At 39.5% G+C, this 21,847-nt stretch overlaps 1 protein-coding gene across 3 annotated transcripts in view; it reads right to left on the bottom strand.

The window, feature by feature from the left end:
* Nucleotides 1-19,572, bottom strand: part of LOC138028922 (serine-rich adhesin for platelets-like) — a 24,616-nt gene extending 5,044 nt beyond the window's left edge. The window contains exons 1-12 of one of the 3 annotated variants that reach the window (XM_068876564.1): nt 19,417-19,572; nt 18,200-18,288; nt 16,525-16,588; nt 16,274-16,358; nt 15,589-15,629; nt 14,522-14,587; nt 13,527-13,730; nt 11,598-12,879; nt 10,685-10,741; nt 8,947-9,081; nt 7,187-7,387; nt 1,409-2,236 (exon numbers count right to left, since the gene is read on the bottom strand). In XM_068876564.1, coding sequence (XP_068732665.1) covers nt 1,409-2,236; nt 7,187-7,387; nt 8,947-9,081; nt 10,685-10,741; nt 11,598-12,879; nt 13,527-13,730; nt 14,522-14,587; nt 15,589-15,629; nt 16,274-16,358; nt 16,525-16,588; nt 18,200-18,288; nt 19,417-19,440 — 3,076 coding nt within the window. In that variant the 5' untranslated portion in view covers nt 19,441-19,572. The remainder of the gene's footprint in view (nt 1-1,408; nt 2,237-7,186; nt 7,388-8,946; nt 9,082-10,684; nt 10,742-11,597; nt 12,880-13,526; nt 13,731-14,521; nt 14,588-15,588; nt 15,630-16,273; nt 16,359-16,524; nt 16,589-18,199; nt 18,289-19,416) is intronic. The other 2 variants (XM_068876565.1, XM_068876566.1) reach the window with 2 other exon arrangements.
* Nucleotides 19,573-21,847: the final 2,275 nt, after the last annotated feature.

Here is a 21,847-nt window from a genome sequence, read left to right as displayed (position 1 = left end):
ATATTGCCTTTTAGTTTTCAGGCCTCAAATTTAGAATAAAGGAGCTCCTACCCCCTTCACTTTATTGCGAAAACAACCGCACTTAGTTGCATATTAGTCACAGATGAATGCACTCCAATACTGTGTGAGGAATTTTTGATATGTTACGAAATAACAAAATATCACACACCAAAGTCGAAACTCTCATCTCATACTTAATTTGGGCAGAAAAAGTACTATAAACTCAGTCTCTGAAGGCAAACAAAAAATTCCTCATACCATATTTGGCATAGTACAATCATCTATTAGAACTGAAAAATTGGAAGCAATTATATATCTTAAAACCTGTCGGTACAGGAGGTTCAAGAAGTTGTAATTTTAGCATCAAAATAAAGCCCTAGAAAATTGTGCTTAAAAATTTTGCGTGCAATTCACAGTCTGCTGAATGTTTAATGCACCTTCTAAAATTCATTAATAATTCATAAAGTCAAGTACAAATCACTGCATGTATACCACATCACGTGCATGTGTTTGGATACCCAATGAAAACACTATACCACTCTCCAGAGAAAGTGGTATATACCACTAAATTATGCACAATGACAACTTGCACAAAATCAATGAATATTTATTACAGACATCTCTGTAATGGCCGTGTCCAAGGTTTGTACTCCTTCTTCAAAGTCTTTCGTGGTAAAAAAGCCGCCGGGTTCCAAAGTACAGGACTTTACTAATCAATTCTGTTTCCATTCCTCGAAAATCTTACACGACCATCTGGTTTTATAAGCTGTTGATTTCGGTACTGCGTTATCAACACTTTTCTTCTCATCCACCACACTTTTCAGCTGCCGAAATCTCCCGAAAGACTTTGTTGCGGTATACATCCTGACTAAACCACAACTGAACTTGTAAATGCAATTTTTACATCTCAGAATAAATCAAATTGCATCATAAAGGCAAATCAATTAAGCCGGTGAAAAACATCTTTGATATTGAAATTATTCAGGATGGAATGTTAGATAGCAAGCAATTCTAATTGGAAGTCTTTGTTTACGATTTGTTTGAGAGTGATCATGAGAAGTTATTTCCAAAACTCGTGCTTCGTGTTTCATCGGGGTATCCAAACACCTCGAAACAATAAAAGCACTCGGCCTACGGCCTTGTGCTTTCATTTGTTTCTCGGTGTTTGGATACCCCGATGAAACACTCGCTCTCGTTTTGGAAATAGTACATGAAGTGAAAGCTACAGTATGCTATTGAAAGGAACAGAACCAATCACAAAGAGATTACAAAGAAATCTATTGTTGCTTTGATCCTTAGCCCTTTAAATTTTCTGCAGAATTTAGGGCTAACACTGTTACCATCTAAAGATCTTGTTTAGCCACAATAACTAGACCGGTTTAATTCCTTTAGGGTAGACTGTACTTACAATCAGGAGTCATCTTGATGCCTGAAACAGTGATACTCCCAGGTGATACACCAAGCCTGGGAATACTATGAGCAATTTGCACAACATCCCCATGAAGTATGTCTACCACTGACGCATCCTTTTTCTTGGATTCACAACTATTTTGCTGAGCTTCATTAGCACTGACAATCTCTGAAGCTTTGATTGTGGTAACCTCATATGCTATCTTGCCGTTCGTATTGATGTCACTGTGTCGCCTTCCTGAGCTGTCAACCTTTTCTGGTTGTTTTCCTTGCCCCTCAACTGGCATACGCAAGCTGGGCGGTAAATGAACAACGGTGATATCTGGATCAATACCAGGTGGAATGCCTCGCTTATTTTCCTCCGATTCACCTTCTTGAACACTGGACTTGCCTGATGACTCTAGATTTCCACTTGTATTCTTTGCCTGTGTCAGCACTGGACACGGACCTTTGCTGCTACTGGAGCACTCAACTTCATCTTGACTACCATTCTGTGATTCCTCTTTTTCATCATCAGAGGGTATTTGAACCAAAGGCAATTTCTTCTTTGCTGTCCCCTGCTCCATACTCTCCATGTTGTAATCTTCTTCCTCACCTTCTGAATCTGACTGCGAGTCCTCCTGTTTTTCCAGCAGCAATCCTCCTTCGACGGCCATGGAGGGAGGTCCTAAATCATCATCACCGTACAAGGAACCTTTTAATGATCTATTCTTGCGTGGATTGCGTGCCCTCTTGCACCGCTGGGCTATGCTGGTCACACAACCTTTCCAAAGAAGTGTTTGTCCTTCAGCAGACATGCCAGCTCCAAATCTCTTCACGACTTCCTCTAGAAAAGGGTAAAAAAAACACATTTCAAATGTATTGCTAAGGAAGTATAACTTTCGCCCCACGCACTATTGATTGATTGTGGTTATTATATTGTAATCTGCTGAGAGTTTCAAGATTGCGACTAAGCATCCTCCAACAATCATGACCATACACCTTATTCCAAAATGGCTGCAATTTTAGTATTCTTTTGTTTGATTGCAAATTGGTCATTTAGGCCTCGCTTTAAATTGTAAAATTCAAAAGAACCATGTAATACAAAGAGACTATGTGAATTCGTAAGATATAAGTATTCATAATATTATATATTCTAGTATTGACCCCATTCGTGTAATTCAGCCTTAGCTGCAAAACGGAAGGAAATAAACACAGTATCTATCTATCTATCTAAGAATATTTAACCTTGAATGAGGCCAAAAGGGACAATTTTCAATCAAACAAAAGAATGTACTAAAATTGCGGCCATTCTGGAATAAGGTGTATGGTCATGACTGTTGGAGGATGCTTGTGAAACACATTTTTCAAACTCCACTTGATAAAATAATAATTATAACGATGATGATGATGATGAATAATGTACTATATTTAAGTGTCAAGTGTATTTAGTGCTGGAGCACTAATAACAGAATTCATATGAAATACAAGTACATGTACGGGTTTTTGGAGGAGAGGAGAAAATTGGAGAACCTGGAGAAAAACCTCTTGGAGCAAATTAGAGAACCAACAAACTCAACCCACATGTGATGCCAAGTCTGGGAATCAAACCGTTGCCTCATTGATGGGAAAAAAGTGCTTATCTGTGCCATCCCTGCTCCCATACATGTAGATTTGTGGCATGTTTGATGATAATTCAATAGCGTTCATTGCAGCAACAGGTGTAGCAATGTTGTACATTCACTGAAGAAGCAATAATTTTGTAAGTTTTCAGTATGAACTGGAAGAGATAATAAAGAATATGCTCAAAATGAGGCTAAATATCATTTAGGCAAAGTTAAAACCAAGCCAATCCAGCGGTTTCTCCTGTAATATCTGGGGGGACTCCAGGGAGGTTTGCAGGGGCATTGCCATGTGCTTTGGCTTGAGTCACCTTGTTGCTGTCCCACTTGCTTTTGGTTCTTCATTCGCTTTGTCGCCCATTTTCTACATAAGGCTAGCACTACTTCGTATTTTTTTCTTCACTTATAGAGAGTTTATGCCACCAAAATGCACCACTTTCAACAGTTTGAGCACCTATTCTGACATGGCCACCTACCCAGAAAACTCAAACTTGGATCTTTCTCCCGTCAGTCCAGAACTTTCTTTGTCAAGTTCTTCCTCTGCAGGCTCAGCTGGTATTTTGCCTGGTTCATCTTCGGGCCCTGGTTTATCTCTGGAATCGTTAACCGCTTCCATCGTCAACGCAATTCGCCCGCTCCTTGACTCAGGATGCAGCTTCATCCTCTTCGGCTGGCCTTCAGCTACAACCAGTTTTTCCTTGCCGGGCCCCAGTTTGCCAGTGACTTCTTCCATTGCACAATTACCAGCTTCTCCTGGCGCAGGTAGGAATATATTGGTTCCTTCCTTTGTTAATATGTTTGCCTCACGAACCATGTCATCGATCAGCTTTCCCATGAGCTCGCTCCCACCGCCATGTGCTTCATTCTTTTTGCACCGATCATCTTCCCTGCCCTCCTTGCCATTCCTTTCAGGAGCCACTCATTGTTGGGCCCGGATTCTCGCTGGTTCCGTACAAAATAGTTTTGCAGATCGTCCGAACTTCTCTCAGAACTTCTCGGAGCCTCAGCTTCTTTTAGATGGTAGAGTTGTCTTAACGTCTTCCACTAAGCTCCCCAAGCACAAAATCGAAGATATCATCGCTTGTTCAGAAGCCTTTTCCATTTTTTCTTGATCCTCGCTACTCACTTCCCTTCCAGAGGGCGCGATTTAACTCTATATAAGCTTTTGATCCTATGCACGTACCGCCAATTCCAAGGCAACGCCTGGTTGGCCTGGTTTCCCAAACATGCAGCTGTTGCTTGACTCACGGATTGGTCCAGTATCAATGTTCAGTTGTTTAACTTTCATGCTGCCGGCTCTAGTGTTCGACGCTCCTTCACGGAACCAAGTGGGAGTTCCTCTGCAGTTGTTTGCAAGTCTTGGAACAATGGTTTTTGCGTGGTGCCCTCTAGCACGTGCCACTTCGCGCATCGCTGCTCTGTTTGTTCTTCCAACCATCAGGCCTTAGCCCTCAGTGCATGCGGAGACCAACCAGATCCCCTAGCCCCGATAACAAGAAGCAAAAACGACATTAGGGGTTGCTCAATTTATGCCACCTCTGTAATTACGTTCTGCTTGTGTGTTATTTGATATTATGGACGATTATTTGCCTTTTGACTAAATGCTTTTCGATGGAAGGTGTTTGCTACAGATGATACATAGTAACTGTTTTGCCATTTGGTTTTCGTTCATCCTTTTGTTTTCACCTTATCCATGTAATTCATTAAGCATTTGCATTTTGGAATGTTCTCCTTTCCATACCCTTGTCCATTAATTCGGGATAGCATTTGTTCTTTCAGTGATATAAGGGACATGATGTTTTTTTCTTGAGTATTGCATTACCTTTCCTAGTTTAGGGTAGAGCAATTATTATTTTATTATAGGTTCATTTTTCCTCTCCCTTTCTCTTGCAGTTTCTGTAAGCTTGCCTCCCATGTCCCAGGTTTCTCCCCTTAATGTTACCTGGTTCGTTTGAGTGGATTCTTAAGCATAACTACCAGACTTCTGACCTTTTACATTACCTCGATGATTACATCACAGCTGGCCCTTTCAACTCTCCCCTGTGTGAACAACATTTGTCTGTTGCTTCTTCAGTTTGTATGGCTCTTGGCTTAACCTCTTCACCCTGCAAAGAGGGTGGGTCCTACCACTTGTCTATCAACCAATTGGCCTGTTTGCCGACTGACAAAATGGATTTTCTCCTTAATCTTCTCCATCATTGGGCTTCGTATTAGTGGTGTACCAAAAGACAGCTCCAATCCCTTATCAGCCATCTTCACCACACTGCTAAAGTGGTTTGGCCCAGTCATGCCTTTATACGCTTCAAGATAAATCTGCTCCGACATTTTCGCCAAGATGACCATCCCATCCATGTCAGCGCTGAATTTAAGAAACATCTGCAGTGGTGGCTCCAGTACTTGGCTTCCTGGTTCAACGGTGTTTACTTTTGGGTTTACCCCGGCCTTTTTCCCCCAGTCCCCCTGGGGTTTGGCGCAGTCTTCGGCTCACACTGGTTGTTTGGCAAATGGCCGGCAGTACTTCAGCCCTCGTCTATTGCGTTCAAGGAACTCTTTCCCATAGTTGTCTCTTCTCATGTATGGGGTTCCTCCTGGTTCAGACAAGTTGTGCTTTTCCGTTGTGACAATGAATCTGTGGTGTACATTTTAACCTCTCATACTTTTACAGCCCCTGATGTTATGCATCTCCTCTGCTCACTTCTGATGACAGCTGCTAAGCATAATTTCATTTTTACTGCTCAGCACGTTGCTGGTTCTGACAAGAAGTTCCCTGATGCCTTGTCTCGCTTTAAATGGCAGGCCTTTCGTCATCTTGCATGCCAATCACCATCCTACAGTCATCAAGCCCCACTTGTGAGAGATCTTAACATTACCAAGACTAGAACAGGACTGCCTTGCCTTGGTGGCCCAGGGTTTGGCTCCCTGTACCACTGTACTTACAAATCTGCGCAGCTTCATTTTGTCAGTTTTTGTTCTCAAGCCGGACAGCTCCACCCTAGTGGTTCTCCATGTCCTGCTAATGAGTGGACCCTTTGCTTGTTTGCTACCCTCCTCTTCTCTTCACTTTGCTCAGCTTTGATCAAGATTTATTTATCCACCATCCATTCCAAGCATATTGACCTTGGTTTTCCTGACCCATTGGCTGACTGCTTGCAGTTGCAACATGTCCTGCATGGGATCAAGTGGACTCAAGGATCACCAGGTTCCTCTCGCCTTCCTATTACAGACTACTACATGCTTGTTATATACCAGTCCCTCTCCTTTACCAACCACGATCATGTGATGTTCTGGGCCGCATCCACCTTTGCCTATTTTGGTTTTCTCCATGCCTCCGAATTTACAGTTTCACCCTCATCAGCGTTCAACCCCCTCATTCATCTGTTTGTCAGCGACATTGCTGTGGATTCTCACACCTCGCCTTCCTGTCTTCAAATTAGCATGAAGGCTTCCAAGACCGACCCTTTTTGGAAGGGCTGCCACATCTACATTGGCATGGGTCGTCTGCCTCTCTGTGCTTTATCTGCCCTCATGTAGTAGATGTATCTATCTCTATGAGGCCAGTCTCCTGGCCCCTTATTTCTCCTGTCATCTGGCCAACCTCTCTCTCGTGTTCTGTTGACACATCGGCTAAAATATATTTTCCCTGCTTCTGGGATACAAGGATCATTTTCAACTCACAGATTCAGGATTGGTGCTGCAACTGTTGCTGCTCGTGCTGGCATTCCTGATCATCTTATTCAGGCCATGACGCATTGGAATAGCGATGCCTATAAACTGTACATTAGAACTACTGCAGAGGCTCATGCTCAAGCGACCTCCTTGCTGTCACAATGACTATGGCTTTTGGTAAGTTCTCTCTGTCAGTTTTGCTTCAGCTTACGCAGCACTCCATGTGATCTGATATCCTGCTCAAATGTAATCATCCTGCCTCGGCCAACAAAAAAACGAAGTTGCTGCCCCATAGGTCTGCAAGTTTATCTTCCATTGCTGGAATGAACATTCCTTTTTTGTCATGAACTTTAAATTGGCAAAGCCAAGAAAAATGTAATGACAATAATCTTAATTCCTTATAATAACAAACACTGTAGAATATAAGTGAGCATATTTCCAACAGTTTTAAAACAGCTTACTTGTAACTTGCATAAAACGTTTTTCATTTAAGTCTGAAAGTACAATACCTTTGATGGCATTCAATATTCCTGGATGCAGGGCATCTTTGTTCCCAATGCCATAAGGAGTAGATTTGATCAAAACATCCATGCCAAAGAGCCTCTCTGCCATCCGCAATGCAAAAAACTTTGCCCGACCCTTGGATTTTTCTAACAAATCTTCTAGCTCAAACCGTGTTACGGTTACACATGGATTGCGACCAACTGACACTAAAGACAAAACCTTTAATCAGAAACTTCTACAAATAAATCAACATAGATTACTTTTGTAAGAGAGATTTCAAAAGTTATTTACACAAATAATAGACCCCCAAAATGGCGGCAACGGATTAAAGAGTAAATTCTAAGAGAACAGGAGGCCACAGATTTGAATGAATTAAAATTGAACTGAATGAAAAACCGATACCAGAAATAGAAAGGGCAGCTTTACTTTAGTAACCCCGCAAAGTTTCAGTGCATTAGGTGTTATATCAGCTCAGGGAACGTAGGTTCAAATTTGACAAATTTACAGATGTTTGTATGACTGGGGGTTATACCCCATACCCCCAATTGTACATACATCTTCAGATTATTCATCTGATATGCTGAAACTTTGCAGGGTTACTAAAGTAAAGGTGCAGATTCCTATTTCTGGTATCAGTTTTTAATTCAGTTCAATTTTAACTCATTCAAATCCATTGCCTCCTGATCTCTTAGCCTTTACTCTTTAGGTAATCAATGACACAAGAATTTTTTTTGTCAAAATGATTTCTCTTGGGAGAATGAACGAATAATCCAGCCCTTCAACCTTCAGGGAGTGTCACTGTTTCAAGCCCAAACTTTGATACAATTACATACTAATTTTCATGAAAGATTTTAAGTCTCACTTTTCAGGTTTTCTAAAGGGCAAAGCAGGAAACAATATTGTGAGATGTGTACAACTTGAAGAAAACATAAACTTCATATATCAGTGCAGTGATCATATTTACCTTCAATAGTAGTCTTGTCAAATAAAAATGCAAAGAATCATTATAATATTCTTCTTGTATTAAATTTGCTGTTGTTGTTATCATTCTTAAAGCGGTTTTCAATTGAGTGTCGAAAGTAATTAGCGAATTACTGTGGTTGTGTATTACTTCACTCAATGATTGGTTTAAAGTTCTCACACCACTTTCTCAACCAATCAGAAGTGAAACCAAAACCAATCGTGGCTTGTGCGTGCATATTTTCCCGCGCTTTGTGACGGCTACGTGTAATTACTTCGAGTTTTGATTGGTTTACCTGACTGTCTCTGTCCTTTTTGATTGGCCAAAGTAATTACTTCGGTTTTGATTTATGACACTCTATCGAAACTTGCTCTAACCTGTACTAATATTACTGTAGTTGTTCCTAAATAATCTTATTGTTTCGGAATTAAGCTGTCGTTGTTGACTAAATGTAGCAATACAAAACCAAGGTATGAAGTCTTGTTTTTCTTCTTAAAGTTGTTGCTATAATAACTATAATTTATAGTTATTGACAAGTACCTAATTCTTGTTGAACTGTTAAGCTGATGACACACGGTTCAACATCCTGCAACTTTTGTTGCTCAACAAATGTTGAACAATGTTGCACAGATTTTTTCAACAGTATAGCGCTGGTCTCTATTTTCATTCAACAACATTCAACGACGTGTTTTGCACTGTTCAACATTCGTTGAACGATAGCTGCAACATTAATTTTGTTGATCAACAAATGTTGAACTGTGTGTCACCAGCTTTATATTTGTCATCAATGTCTAATAACCTCACCAAGCTGTTGCATGTCGCCTCTGGATGGAATCTGAGTTTTGTGACAATCTGTAACAATTGCAGAAAGACATGACTTCCACTGAGCTTCATGCTCCTTGTTTGGGTGTTCTGTGACATAGTTGCTGATAAGCATGGCTTCAGACAAAAACAATAATTATTCATTTATAAAGATATTCATTAAATTACACGCAAGGTCTACCATTGTGGTAACACTAGCAGCAAGCCAGCCAGTAAAAGCCTAGCTTTTCAGGACGTACAGAAACCCACCTGTGCATCAGTCTGACAGAGTAGAAAAGGAAAAGGGACAGAAAGGAGAGGAACAAGTTGCACTAGTTATGATCATTGGCCGTTGGCAAAAGCAAGATTGGACCAGATCGGATCGGATCAGATCAACAAAACTCGGACTGGATCAATCACAAAATTCCCGCCAATAGGCACATGAAATCCCTGGGTCGCCAGTTAAGGTTACCCTCCCATCTTCGCAGGTGTCCTTCTGGAAAAATTTCATATGCACGTTAGTTTTAATAAAATACTAACAAACTATACATCAGAAGAAAGCTTAATAAATATAGACAATTTTTCTTATGCAAGGGCCAGCTGAACAAAGTACAAGTGCTGGATCTTGGGAGATCTGACCAGCAAATAATATTTAGACTAAAAACAAAATAATTATGCAAGGCTGGTTGTATGGCTGTGAGGATATATAGTTTTTGTTTGACCAATATTTCGTCAGGCACAGGAAGTTTCCCCTTAAGACGTGAAACCACCGAGGGTATCGTAATGCCGCAGCACAAGCAAAATGACTTCACAGTGTTATTCACAAGCCATCAATCAACGAAAGTGTCTCAGGCGTTTTCAATACTCTGATTGGTTGTCCAGATATCTGCATCTAAGGTTGGAGTAGCCAAAAATAAAGGAACTTTATTTATTATAAGTGTCTAGTCGTTCTAGCGCTGGAGCGCTAATTGGGGACACTGTAAACTGAAATTAACAATGAAAGTAAATCAAGTCAAATGTTGGTTTTTGGGGAGAGGGGAAACCAGAGTACCCAGAGAAAACCTCTCAGTGCAGAGTAGAGAACCAACAAACTCAACCCACATATGACGCCGAGTCTGGGAATCGAACCCGGGACACATTGGTGGAGGGAGAGTGCTCTCACCACTGCACCAACCCTGCACCCCATGCTCCAATATGTGAGAAGTGTTGTGTAAACGGACACCATGGGAAAGTATTCTAAACATCAGAATTTCCTGACAACAGTTTGTTGATTTATGCCTAGTGAATAACATTGTCCAGACATTTTGCTTGTGCTGTGGCATCCGATACCCGATGAAATCAATAGAAGAACCCTTGGCGGTTTCACGTCTTACCGGCTCTGATCCTGACACTTAACCAAAGGAAAAGTCGCTTAAACAATATTTTTTATTGTAAACTATATTTACTAAGCTTTCTTCTGATGTATAGTTTGTTAGGATTTTATTGAAACTAGCGCGTGTACGAACATTTTCCTGAAGGACTCCCACGAAGGTGGGAAGTAACCTTAACTAGTGACCCAGGGATGGGCGGGAACTTTGTTATTGATCCGGTCAGAGTTTTGTTATCCGGTCTGATCCGATACGATCCAGTCCAGTTCGGTCTGGTCCAATCCAATCTGGTTTTTGCCAACGGCCATGATCATTAGTGTGTGTATGACATTACATCAAAATTATGATAATTTTTCTAAAATAAATTGTAATACCTGCATTCAGTATTTCTTTTGGCAAGGCAGTAGTCTGTTTAGTACTTGCAACATTTCCTGAAAAGAAAAGAGTTATTGCAGCTGAGGCCCATTATATTTACATGTAATTGTAGAGCACATAATCAATGGTCATTAGAGTGACACAACAGATGGGAAGGGCAAGGAGTTGACAGTCAAATCTGAAGGACATCACCAGGGGGAGCTTTTAATTAGTAACATTAATTTTGTGCAATCGTAACTATCAAGTGCTTATTCCACATTGTTATACAACATGTTATACTAAACAATTATTCCATGAGTGCGTGTTGGATATGAGATGATAGATAGCCAACGAGGCGCGTAGCGCCAAGTTGGCTATAGTCATCTCATATCCAACAAGCGCGAGTGGAATAATTGTTTTATTAAAAACGCCCCCACAATATAGAAAACTAGACTACAATAAAAATAAAAAGGCCCAAAAAATCACGCATATTATGTTTGCCGTGTTTGTAGATCATGGTATAATGGCTCATAACCCATGATGGCTTAGCCAATCAAAACTCTCGAATTGCATTATCCAATGATCCAATTTTTAATAAAGTGAATTATACAATGGTGATGAGGTAACATTCAACTGGATTGGCAAGAACAGTATTGACATAAATATAGAGAATACAAGATCTATTGATACATGTTCACATAAAAATAACATGCTTGCAGCCTATTTTACAAGGGGACAATGTTTTTGCGTGGACCTAGATGCTGTCAATCCATTCATACCTAAAGCGTCCCCATTTGGCAAGTAAAATCATCTGGCGTTGGACAGAGTGAGGGTTGTTACTTATCCCACAAATTACTTTGGATGATTTTTAGTTCAACAATATTCAACAATATGTTCTAAAGACAGTTCCAAAATTAATATTATTTTCCTTACCAGATTTCATGATGACAGTGCCAACCCCTGGAGATACCCTTTTTCCATGCTCACTGGGGCTTTGCGAAGTCATCCTCACTGCTTGTGGATGTGGATGCAGAGGCAAAGGGACAGGGACCTTGTTGGGAGTCAGAGTTAAGCTTGGATGCTGTAGAGTAATAAAACCAGTTGGGATACTTGATTGGGCTGATATTGCTGTTGTTGAAGTGTGGAGCAAACCCCTTGAAGAGTGATCTTGAGGTGATTTGTGCAAAGGAGCACTGGTGCATGCTGTGCTGTTAACCATAATAGGAGTAGTGCTCTGATATAAATGGCTAGACTCTGTTGAATTAGCAAGTGGAATACAATTTATTGCTGCTGTGGAACTTTTGACAGAAGTACTCATAACTGGAGGATTCAATGTTAATGTGCTGTGAAGATCAATGTAAGAAGATGGCAGAGATGTTGTCAGAGGAGTTGCTGTAACCATCACTGAACTTACGGCAGTTTCTTTGTGGGGTAGGGTTACTTTTTCCTGTGAGGGTAAAGAAGAAGTGTTACCGTGTTCGGACACTGGTTGCTTTTGCTGTCTCAAGGCAGCTGAAATCTCCACTGGAATGGACCCGGAATTGACAGTTGACGTGATAGAAGGAGACTGATTAAAAACTAAACCAAAAGATCTGTTTGGTGTGGAACTTGTTTGAATTTCACTAGTGGCAGGAACAGAAGGCTCAGCTTGAGTACGTTGTCCATCTGTATTAACCATTGATCTCTCAGCCGCAGATGGCACATTGGATAAATGAGAGTAGATACAAGGTGAAGATGTGCTAAGGGCAAATGCCTCTGATTGAGGAAGGGGCTCCTGCAAATCTGGATGTAAAATAGTGGAACGACACTCACTGGAACCACTTCCTGTAGATAAAGATGCCACAGATTCTGTGCCAGATAAGTTTGAAGAAACTGGATCATTTCTTTCTTGATTTGTGATGCTTTTGCCATTATCCACAGAGACTACGGCACTGCAACTTTCACCTTTTTTAGCACCACTACAAGATCTGCTTGAATCCAGAATAGGCTGGTGTACAACTTTTGCATGAGGAGTTGTTTGAATTATTACAGTTCCACTGCATTGGCCATGTGGTGCACTTTTGTGAAGCTCAGTAAGCTTGCTGTTTATATTGTTTAGCATATCCATGACTAAGGTCTGTGAGAAACCTTCATTTGATTGCAGATTCTCATCAAGTCTTGACTGCAAAAGAGAGATTTTCTCCATCATCTGTTTTTGATTGGCCAAAAGTTCTTTCTGAAAGAAATAAGGAAGGCCTTTATAATCTTGAAGCAATAATCAATGACAAATGACTTGTCCTTAACATACAGGCAACCAGGACAAGTGTTGAAAATTGACGCAGATGGATTGAAGTGAAATGTGCCCACCACATGGAAAAAGCCTTCAATCATTAATAAGAAAAATATTATTACTGATAGAAAATTTTAACGTCTCAGCTTACAAACCTTCTGAGATCTTCACTTACAAACTGGATTATACTGCACCAATCACCACTCGCCATCCTCACCACCAATCATTACTTTTCCACCAATTACAACACATTGCTACATTCGTTTAAATTTCCAACCATCACTTGACTCTGAAGATGACTTGAAACGTCAGTCACTGCCAACAGTTCTTCTCAGGCAGGACTCCTTTCACCCAGACGATCAAATTCCATCAAGTTACGAATAATTATGAAATTTGACTATGGTTGGAATAAAGGGAAGTTGTTGACAGACTTTCCAATGTCCATTTAACTAAAATTAATAGCTTAGTATTTGCAGAGCTAAGAATGGAAAGCAATGAGCATAATACAAACATATAGCAAAGAATTGCATCCAACAACATATTTTTTTACTTAATTTAATTTAAGTAGAATCATTGTAGACTCTTCTTCTTACCATAACAGAATCCATTTTAGAGTCTGTATTGCGAGAGGTCCTTTCTGGAGACAAAATGCCTTCTTGCTCATTCAAATCCTTGTTGCACAAAACTTCATCTTCTGGGTTTTCTTCAATATCATCATCATCACACTCATTTGCCGATTTTGCATTCTTGTCTAAAGGCTCCCTGAGTTCTTGTGATCTTGATCTTTCATTCTGTTTCTAGGGGCATGAGGCCACTCCAAGTTCAATGTTACTTTATGCTCTTACATTTAAGACTAATTTCAGGAAATACTTTCCGAATGTTTCAATCTTTATGCTTATCTATACGAAGATCAAAGCACCACTGCACACATGACCACAGCTAGTTGCCAGTTTCTAGGTCAGAGCAAGCACACTACAAAAATTTTTCTTATACATTGTAAAGCTACTGAACATAATGCTTGTCTTCACTAAAAAAAACTTGTACATTCCCTGTTATCAAAGGATGCAAAATTCATGTTTTCTTTAATATTCAGTCATTGCTTTTAAAACCATCATCTTAAGATGAGTATGAGAACCACAACTAGCTTGTGCTACCTATGGAGAGATTTAATATTGCATACCTCGCATGAGCGTAACCAGTACAATGTAAGTCAGAGACTTAATCTACTTATAATTTTTCTTTCCTAGTATGCGAGCTAAGAGAAATGATAATTCAAAGAGTAGTTGCACTTGGAATTGCCATTAATTTTCCAATTCAAGGGTCCCTGATTTTTGTATTATAGAATCCATCACAAAAGTAATTGTGCTACTTCTTTCATAAGTGCTTCTGAGAGCCCTATGGCGGCAGTGCAGTGGATGAAGAAAGCATAAATTAATTAATTTAATTTGTAACTAAATTATTCTAAAGTATCCTTGTTTTTAATAAACAGCTTAATCTCCTGATATGCTTTTGGAATTTAAGATGACGTGTAACTACACAAACAATGCAAAGACATGCACAATAAAAATTAATTAACTTTCTATCATACCTGTGGTATGCAAGTGCCATCTAAATCGTTCTCACCCCTCAGTCTTTTTGTGGCATTAATCCAACCCTGATATATACATGTACATGTAACATAAAAAAATAAAACAGAACACTGGTAACCCTTAATTGGGCAGTCTAACCAAGTCAACTGTCAAACAAAACATTCAAGTCCAAGAGTATCAAAACTGGGTTTTTAGTCCATCATACACTGTTTTGTTACTTTAAACGAAGTGTCCCTTAAAGTCTAAGGGCGCTTTCCATTTGACAGAACTGACCGGCCAGACCGGGAATTTGGAAGGTCTAACTCTACAATGCATTCAAATTATTAACACAGTTCGACGATGATATATACTCCTCCAGAAGAGTGCGAGGGATTAACATGCAAGTGTTCGTTCAAATTGATGCATTTTCTTTGGAAACTGATGGGTCTGGACGGCCAGTTCTGACAAAAGAAAAGCGGCCTAAGTCTTTGCTGCTTATTTTTATCAACAAAGTAAGGGTAAATTTTTAGCTTAGGGTAAATTCAGCTGTTTATCCTTACTTGAGCAGCAGCATTTGGGGTACACTCTATGACGTTAATTGTCTGTTACAGTAATTTCAGAGACACAAGTGATATTGATCAGAAGTTGGGGAAAACAGCAACAGGCCACTTCATTTGAAATTCACATGCATCTAATTTAGAGGCATGTCTGGGCAAATCTGGGGGTCTAAAGGGACATGTAGCTTGTTCGGGGTTCACTTTGTTTGTTTTCTCCCACAGCAAGACAGTGGCAGGGGTGCAGGGATGACGCAGTGGTGAGAGCACTGGCCTCCCACCAATGTGGCCCGGGTTCGATTCCCAGACTCGCCGTCATATGTGGGTTGAGTTTGTTGGTTCTCTACTCTGCACCGAGAGGTTTTCTCCAGGTATTCCGGTTTTCCCCTCTCCTCAAAAACCAAAATTTGATTTGATTTGCGTTAACTTGTTGATTTCAATTTACAGTGTCCCCGATTAGTGCTCTACAGCGCTAAAAGATTAGACACTTAAATAAAGTTCCTTTCCTTTCCTTTTTCACTTTATTCACAAACCTCAAGTGGACCATCATCTTTGGGTGCAATTGGCCTTTTACCTTAAGCAAGAAATACATGTAGCATTAGTTAGCTTGTTTATTCATTACCTTTTTTGTGTGCTCTATTAGCCTTGTTATAAGGAAAATATAATTATCAGAAATTCCCTAATTATAAGAGTCACTCATCCAAGAAAAGGTGACACATCAATACTCCAGAAAAGCACAACACTTGAATTTGTTTTGTAAACAATGTTTTGAAATTCCAAATCTTGTTTTCCAAATGAGTTTATGTGTTAGTCATGTAGGCCATTTAAGTCAGTTGAACTCCCCCAAAATGTCAGTCATAAGCCATAACATCCCAAGGGCCATAACACAGAGGTGAGTATATGGTTTAAAACCTCAAATTATAGTACACTATTTAGAATATATGTCTTAAATATGTAATACTCTGTTTTTAGTGACCTTAGCCATCACCATCTTGTTAAATGCCCAACATGAGGGCTTTAAAGATAAAGGATTTGTCAACAAGAAGAGCAACACTCAATCTCAGGCTGGCCGCAGGCACACCTTCATAATTTACAGGCCCCTGAATATAACAGGAACTTGACCTTTCATTTCACGGTGCCATTGTTAATTGAGGACATGAATTACCGGTATATTTTAATTTGACCATCTTCCAGAGGTTCAAACGTTATTCATATTACCTGACTTGGATTGTTGTTGACTGGCTGTTGCTCTTGAATGAACAGATTGCTTTCCTGTATTCAATTTTGATGCATACTCTTTCACCTGCAGAAGACAAATAAATGATCACCAAATGTCTATGACTACTGTAAGTGACAGTGGATCTGAAGAAATGTGTAATGGACCACCACAAATTAACCCTATGGATGACAAACATTAGCAATAATAAGGGTTAAATTTATAGGATGCTCAAAAGGAGAAAAGGATTAACCTGTGTAACTGTCTTTGTTTTAACTTGTCTAGCAATCCAACGCCAGTTATCTTCCCCATCATCTCTGTGAAGAAAAGAGCAAAAGATGGAACATTAAGAGAACCTAAATCTCATTTGAGGAATTAAATAATACAATAAACTGAAGGATCTGAATCAGATAATATTGATATGTTACAGAATGGTTATTAGTCTAAGACTCACAAGACATTTTTTACTTCTAACAATAATATTATGATCATCAAACTGAACTCACGCAAACTTCAATTACTTGCAAAGAGGACCCTTATGATAATAAATAATTATTATTATTCTCTAATTTAAGTATTTTATTGATTCAGAATCATACACCAATCTGTAACTATATTCAGATTTCAAACAACCTTTCGTCAGTCAAAAAAACAGTTTGAAAGCAGTGGAAACTTCAAAGTGAGTGACACTTCAAAGCAATACAGAGCTCTACAATTCGTTCTTGGGCATTGACTCCCCATATCCATAGAGTACATCTTTCAAAAATTTAATTTCATTTAATTTAATGAATGATAATCTATTTCTCAAGACATGGTTATAAATTTTGAACTTGGGAAGAGGAAACCAGGAAGGCAAAAAACCCTGTTTCTCAGTTACATTCAACACCTATTGGGGGAGACAGACAACATGATTGGCCCGGACAAGCTGTCTGAATTGGCACAGGACCATTGTGGTTAGAGGAAGCCTGTAGTCACCTGCTCTGTAGCCAACAGATGATGATGATGATGAAGAAGAGCCTTTTTCTAATAATTTATTGTTATTCATATGTAAAAAATACATGATACACTGTAGCTGGAGATCACTGGTGCAGTTAAGTAAAACTTAAAAGGAGTAAAAGATTAAGCTTGAAAAACATCCAGGCTTGAACAGGGCTTGAAGCCATGATAGTGTAACTGCACTGCACTGCTATGAGTAGTATTGGAGCAATCAAGCTGGCTAGAAGCAGGTAAGTCTTACGAGTCTGAATTACATCTATACTATAAGACTGACAAACTTGCTTTTGAATGCATTTCATGACTTAAGTGCACTAGTGATATTTTGAAATTTCCCAAAATTTGAAAACTTTTAAAACTTTTAAATCCCAAAATGCACAAGCAGGTTCATATGATTTTTTATTTCTTATATCCTCAACAAAATAACTCCACCACTTTGTTTCCATAGCAACTTCTGTATTATACTCTTCAAACTATTTTTGCATTCTTCATTGACCAATCACAAACACAATATTTTGTTGAATTTATAATAAAAAATATTAATGAAATGTTCATATATATCAACTGTGGAATTGAAATCCATGAGACTTGGAGATCATCATAGTTAAACAGCAAATTAAGCACTGTTTTGCAAAGGAAGCCCAGAAAAAAAAGCTAGCATGTAGTTCAATTTCCGCAGTTCAAATGTACATAATTATTATTGTCATATTCTATATGATTCGCTAGTTCACCTCTTATAGGGTGTAATTCAGATTCACAAGTGACCAGTCCTCCAAGTTGGCTCCATAGCTCAATAATGGTAGGGCAGTGCAGTACAATTTGCATTGCCATGGCTTTGAACCCATTTGAGCCTGGCGTTTTTTTGCTAAAGATGCTGCTTAACTGCAATTATCTCCAACTCTCACACACAGTGCCAGAGTCCGATCAAGTGATACCTTTTTAAAGCATCTTTAAGTCTTGTTTTTTCCTCTTCACTCCATTCGCCAGCAACATCGTCATTTGATTTATTTCCATTTGATGAACTCTGTTATAGAAAGATAAGATCTTTAAATAAATGAAACTTTGTTTTGTGTCCTCTGAGCACTACATGTATCTCTTGGTTGTACACCTTTGATTGACTTGTTTAATTCTACCCAGACAATACACTTTTCAATTCACCAAATTACTAAACAAAACATTATCCACAGCAAGTGTTGGCCATTGCAAACTTTTGTCTATCAATTTTAAAATGAGCCATTGATCAAAGTCAGCAGCTAGTCCCCATGGCAAATAAACCAACTTTCACCTCCCATTTTTCTATCCAAAATGAAGTTACAGTACTTTGTTTTTGCAAGCTCTATTTAATTGGTGCATGTTTATTCATCTTGCAACTTACAGAAGTGGAAGAAAATATACCTCATTACAATAATCTATTGCAGCAAGTTACCTCTCAAAATCATCTGGTTACAGATAAAAAGAGTCAACTACAGGTATACAGCCCCATAAAAATCAAGCAACTGAAGTGTAAAGGACCAAACATGTGGAATTTTGATCTTTACAGGATAATTCTTTCTTTTGGACATACCCAAATTGCTCACTCCCAGTTTGCCATTTAAACTTAAGGCAAACTGTCTTTAAATTGAAGATGACAATGTGACAATCAAGTCCCCACGGGGCAACTACCACTCAGTTTGAGACATCATAAGCCACTGTATACATCTTTTTTACAATCTTGCTCCTAGCTCTTCCACTAGAGCTAACATGACCGATTTTAAAAACCACCAGAAATCAAGTGGGGAATTAATAAATGCACAGAAGAAACAAAGGAAAAAAATAACATAGTAAACAGCTGTTGTTAAATTACTCATGACCACTCATGCATGCATGCATATCAATTTACATAACGGGTGTTAATTAGCATTTCACTCACGCGATGTAGCGATGTAACATCATATAATTCGTTGATTTTAGGGCAAAAAAACATCAAACAAAGTTTCATTTTGTACTTGCATCATCCAGTATAGAAAGAGTACTTATGAATTGTTTTCGCGTCCATCGTTTCCCTCATAACATTCAGCTGCTTGGCAAAGGAGAATTTTGGAAGTCGAAGTCATCGAAGTGCTAACGCTTCGCAAAAACGTTTTACCGTACTGAACGCACGAACGAATCCTACCTTTTTTCGACGTGACATTTTCATCGACTCTTAACCACTAAAACGCTTCAACGTTTACAGAAATAAACCCAAATCAAACGTTGCTCCGAAAGTCAACCACGCAAACAAAACGCTCTCACCACAGAACACGTCACGACGCGGCAGCCGCGACGCTATAGCGCGTGCGCGCGCACTTTTCACGTGACAACCGCTGACGCTATTGAAAAGACGAAAGCGGTCATCCGACTCCCTCGGGACCGCAGGAATGATACTTTTAATATTCAAGTGCAGACGTACTCCTTATATTTACTTTAAAAGTTTACAATTTCCATTGTAGGCTTGCGATCTAGTATTGTGAATCTTGTACTTAAATATGTACACTGATGTATATACTACAACGGTTTAAGCCGGCGAAATTCAGTCCTCCTAGAGGTTCACGCTTACGTTTACGATAATAACGTACCTCAACGACGACGTCAAGAATGCCACAGAGCAACCACATACCTGGTTAATAAGGGGAACAAATAACTTGACACCCTCGAAACATACGTTTTTCGTTCTAGTGTAGAGTAAACACCCGCATATAAGAACAGTTTTTTCAGGTTTAAGGCTGATCGTGTTCTTATTTAAGGGGTGCTTAGTGAGAAATCAGCCTCAAAGTGTTTTTAAAATTTTCTTAAAATTGGTTTCAGAAATACCTCAAATTATATAGTACTAGAGGTTTAATTAACATACAATGCTGTTTTGTAATAGATTTTATAGTTTGTAATGGTCCTGCACACCATAGTACTTTGATATAAGTCACTGCACTATATTGTTTCCTTCTCCCAATACCCTTTCCCTTTGTATTAAGAACATGTTTTATTTGTCAGGCTGAATTTGTTTTTATTTATATGGTGCTTTATTGGCCAAATTTCAGCCTGATGTTCTTAATCCCCTTGTTCTTATATGCGGGTGTTTACTGTATTTGTATGCCGTCCTCGGTCAAAGAAGGATATGAAATGATCCTGACATGAGGCCGGGACATGAGTCTTCCCGGTTCCCTTTTGGCCCTGTTTACTAGCAGGTGGAGGAGGGTCAAAGATAGCCTGGGTTTACAAGCAACATTTCACAGGTAGGGTTACCCTACCACCCGGGACAACTTTGTGTGCTTGGTAACCACCAGCATCGCAAACACAATGGAAACCCCTAAAAAGTTGTCCCGGGTAGGCGAGTTGTCCCTAGCAGAGCGTTAACAAGGCAGCTAGGGTTACCCTAGCGCTAGGGTAACCCTAGCTGCCTTGCAAACACGTCGATGAAAAAGAGAAGAAATGTGTGAGTGCTAGGGTAACCCTAGCTCTAGGGTTACCCTCCCTTCTTTTAAACAGTGCCTTAGTCTTTTCCCGTTCGTGCTTGTTAAGTGTATACTGTCAGTTTACACTGATGTTCGGAACTCTGATGTTCGGAAGTCAGTACTAAATAATAATAAAATTATTTAGAAATTGAGAAAACAACAAATCTGACCCGCGTTCAACATCAGAAAGACCAGAGGTCCCATGCTAAAATAATTAAAGTTCAATTGAGTTAGGTCAGTTAGTTTCCATTTAACTTAAATCTAAAGGTTATAGCCGAGCAAGATAGAGATCAAAAACACATATTTTCAAAACTCAACGCTTTAACGATTTCTGCGCTGTATTATGAAGGAAAGATTGTAGTAAAGCTGTTTGATCAAATTTTCCTTACCACTCCCTCCTACGACCTATGCAAGAGAGGAGGCTTTAGACAAGTGCCATTCAATGTGCGAGAAAGAGATTTTTTTGTTGCATCAGGAAAGCTTAGTGGTTATCAACCGTGCCTTCACCTCTGCGACCCGGGTTCAACTTTCGGCCCCTAGCTATACGTTGTATGTGGGCTGAATTACAGTCGATCTCAGTCGGATTCCGAGGGATTTTCTCCCGGTACTCCTGTTTTCCTCCCTGAGCTCATCAAAATCGACTCTGAGTCAATTACATCCGGCTGCGGGCGGATACCCTCAACAGGGATAACCTCTGGTATCTTTCCCTTTCATCGAACTGAATGAATAAAGCTGCTATCACTATTATTATTATTATTATTATTACTCATTTTGTCTTCCATGTGTTAAGTCAGGAGCCCATCTGGAGCGTGCAACTTCCATACAGCGTCTGTGAAACGGCGTTTTCACAAGTAGGTTGACTTTGAGACTAGCCCTTCCCGCGAATTAGGTCAAAAAACAAAGGCAGTTCCGGTTCGGTGACCTTATGACGTCAGCTTAATTTCTTGTAATTGGTCATCGGGCTCCTGTGGGAGTCTCATTCGCGGGAAATTCAATCTAAAAATAAATCGGTCTGTGAAAACGCCGTTACATGAGTAAGTATTGTACATGTAGCTGCAAATGATCATTTTCGCAAGCGCAGACTCCGATGTTTGAGAAAGAGAAAAACAAGCAGTAGCG

This window comes from Montipora capricornis, chromosome 13 (assembly GCF_036669925.1).
Source record: "Montipora capricornis isolate CH-2021 chromosome 13, ASM3666992v2, whole genome shotgun sequence".
NCBI classification, from domain to species: Eukaryota; Metazoa; Cnidaria; class Anthozoa; order Scleractinia; family Acroporidae; genus Montipora; species Montipora capricornis.
The sequence above is the reverse complement of the archived record's forward strand: the minus strand, read 5'-3'. Positions and strand labels throughout refer to the sequence as shown.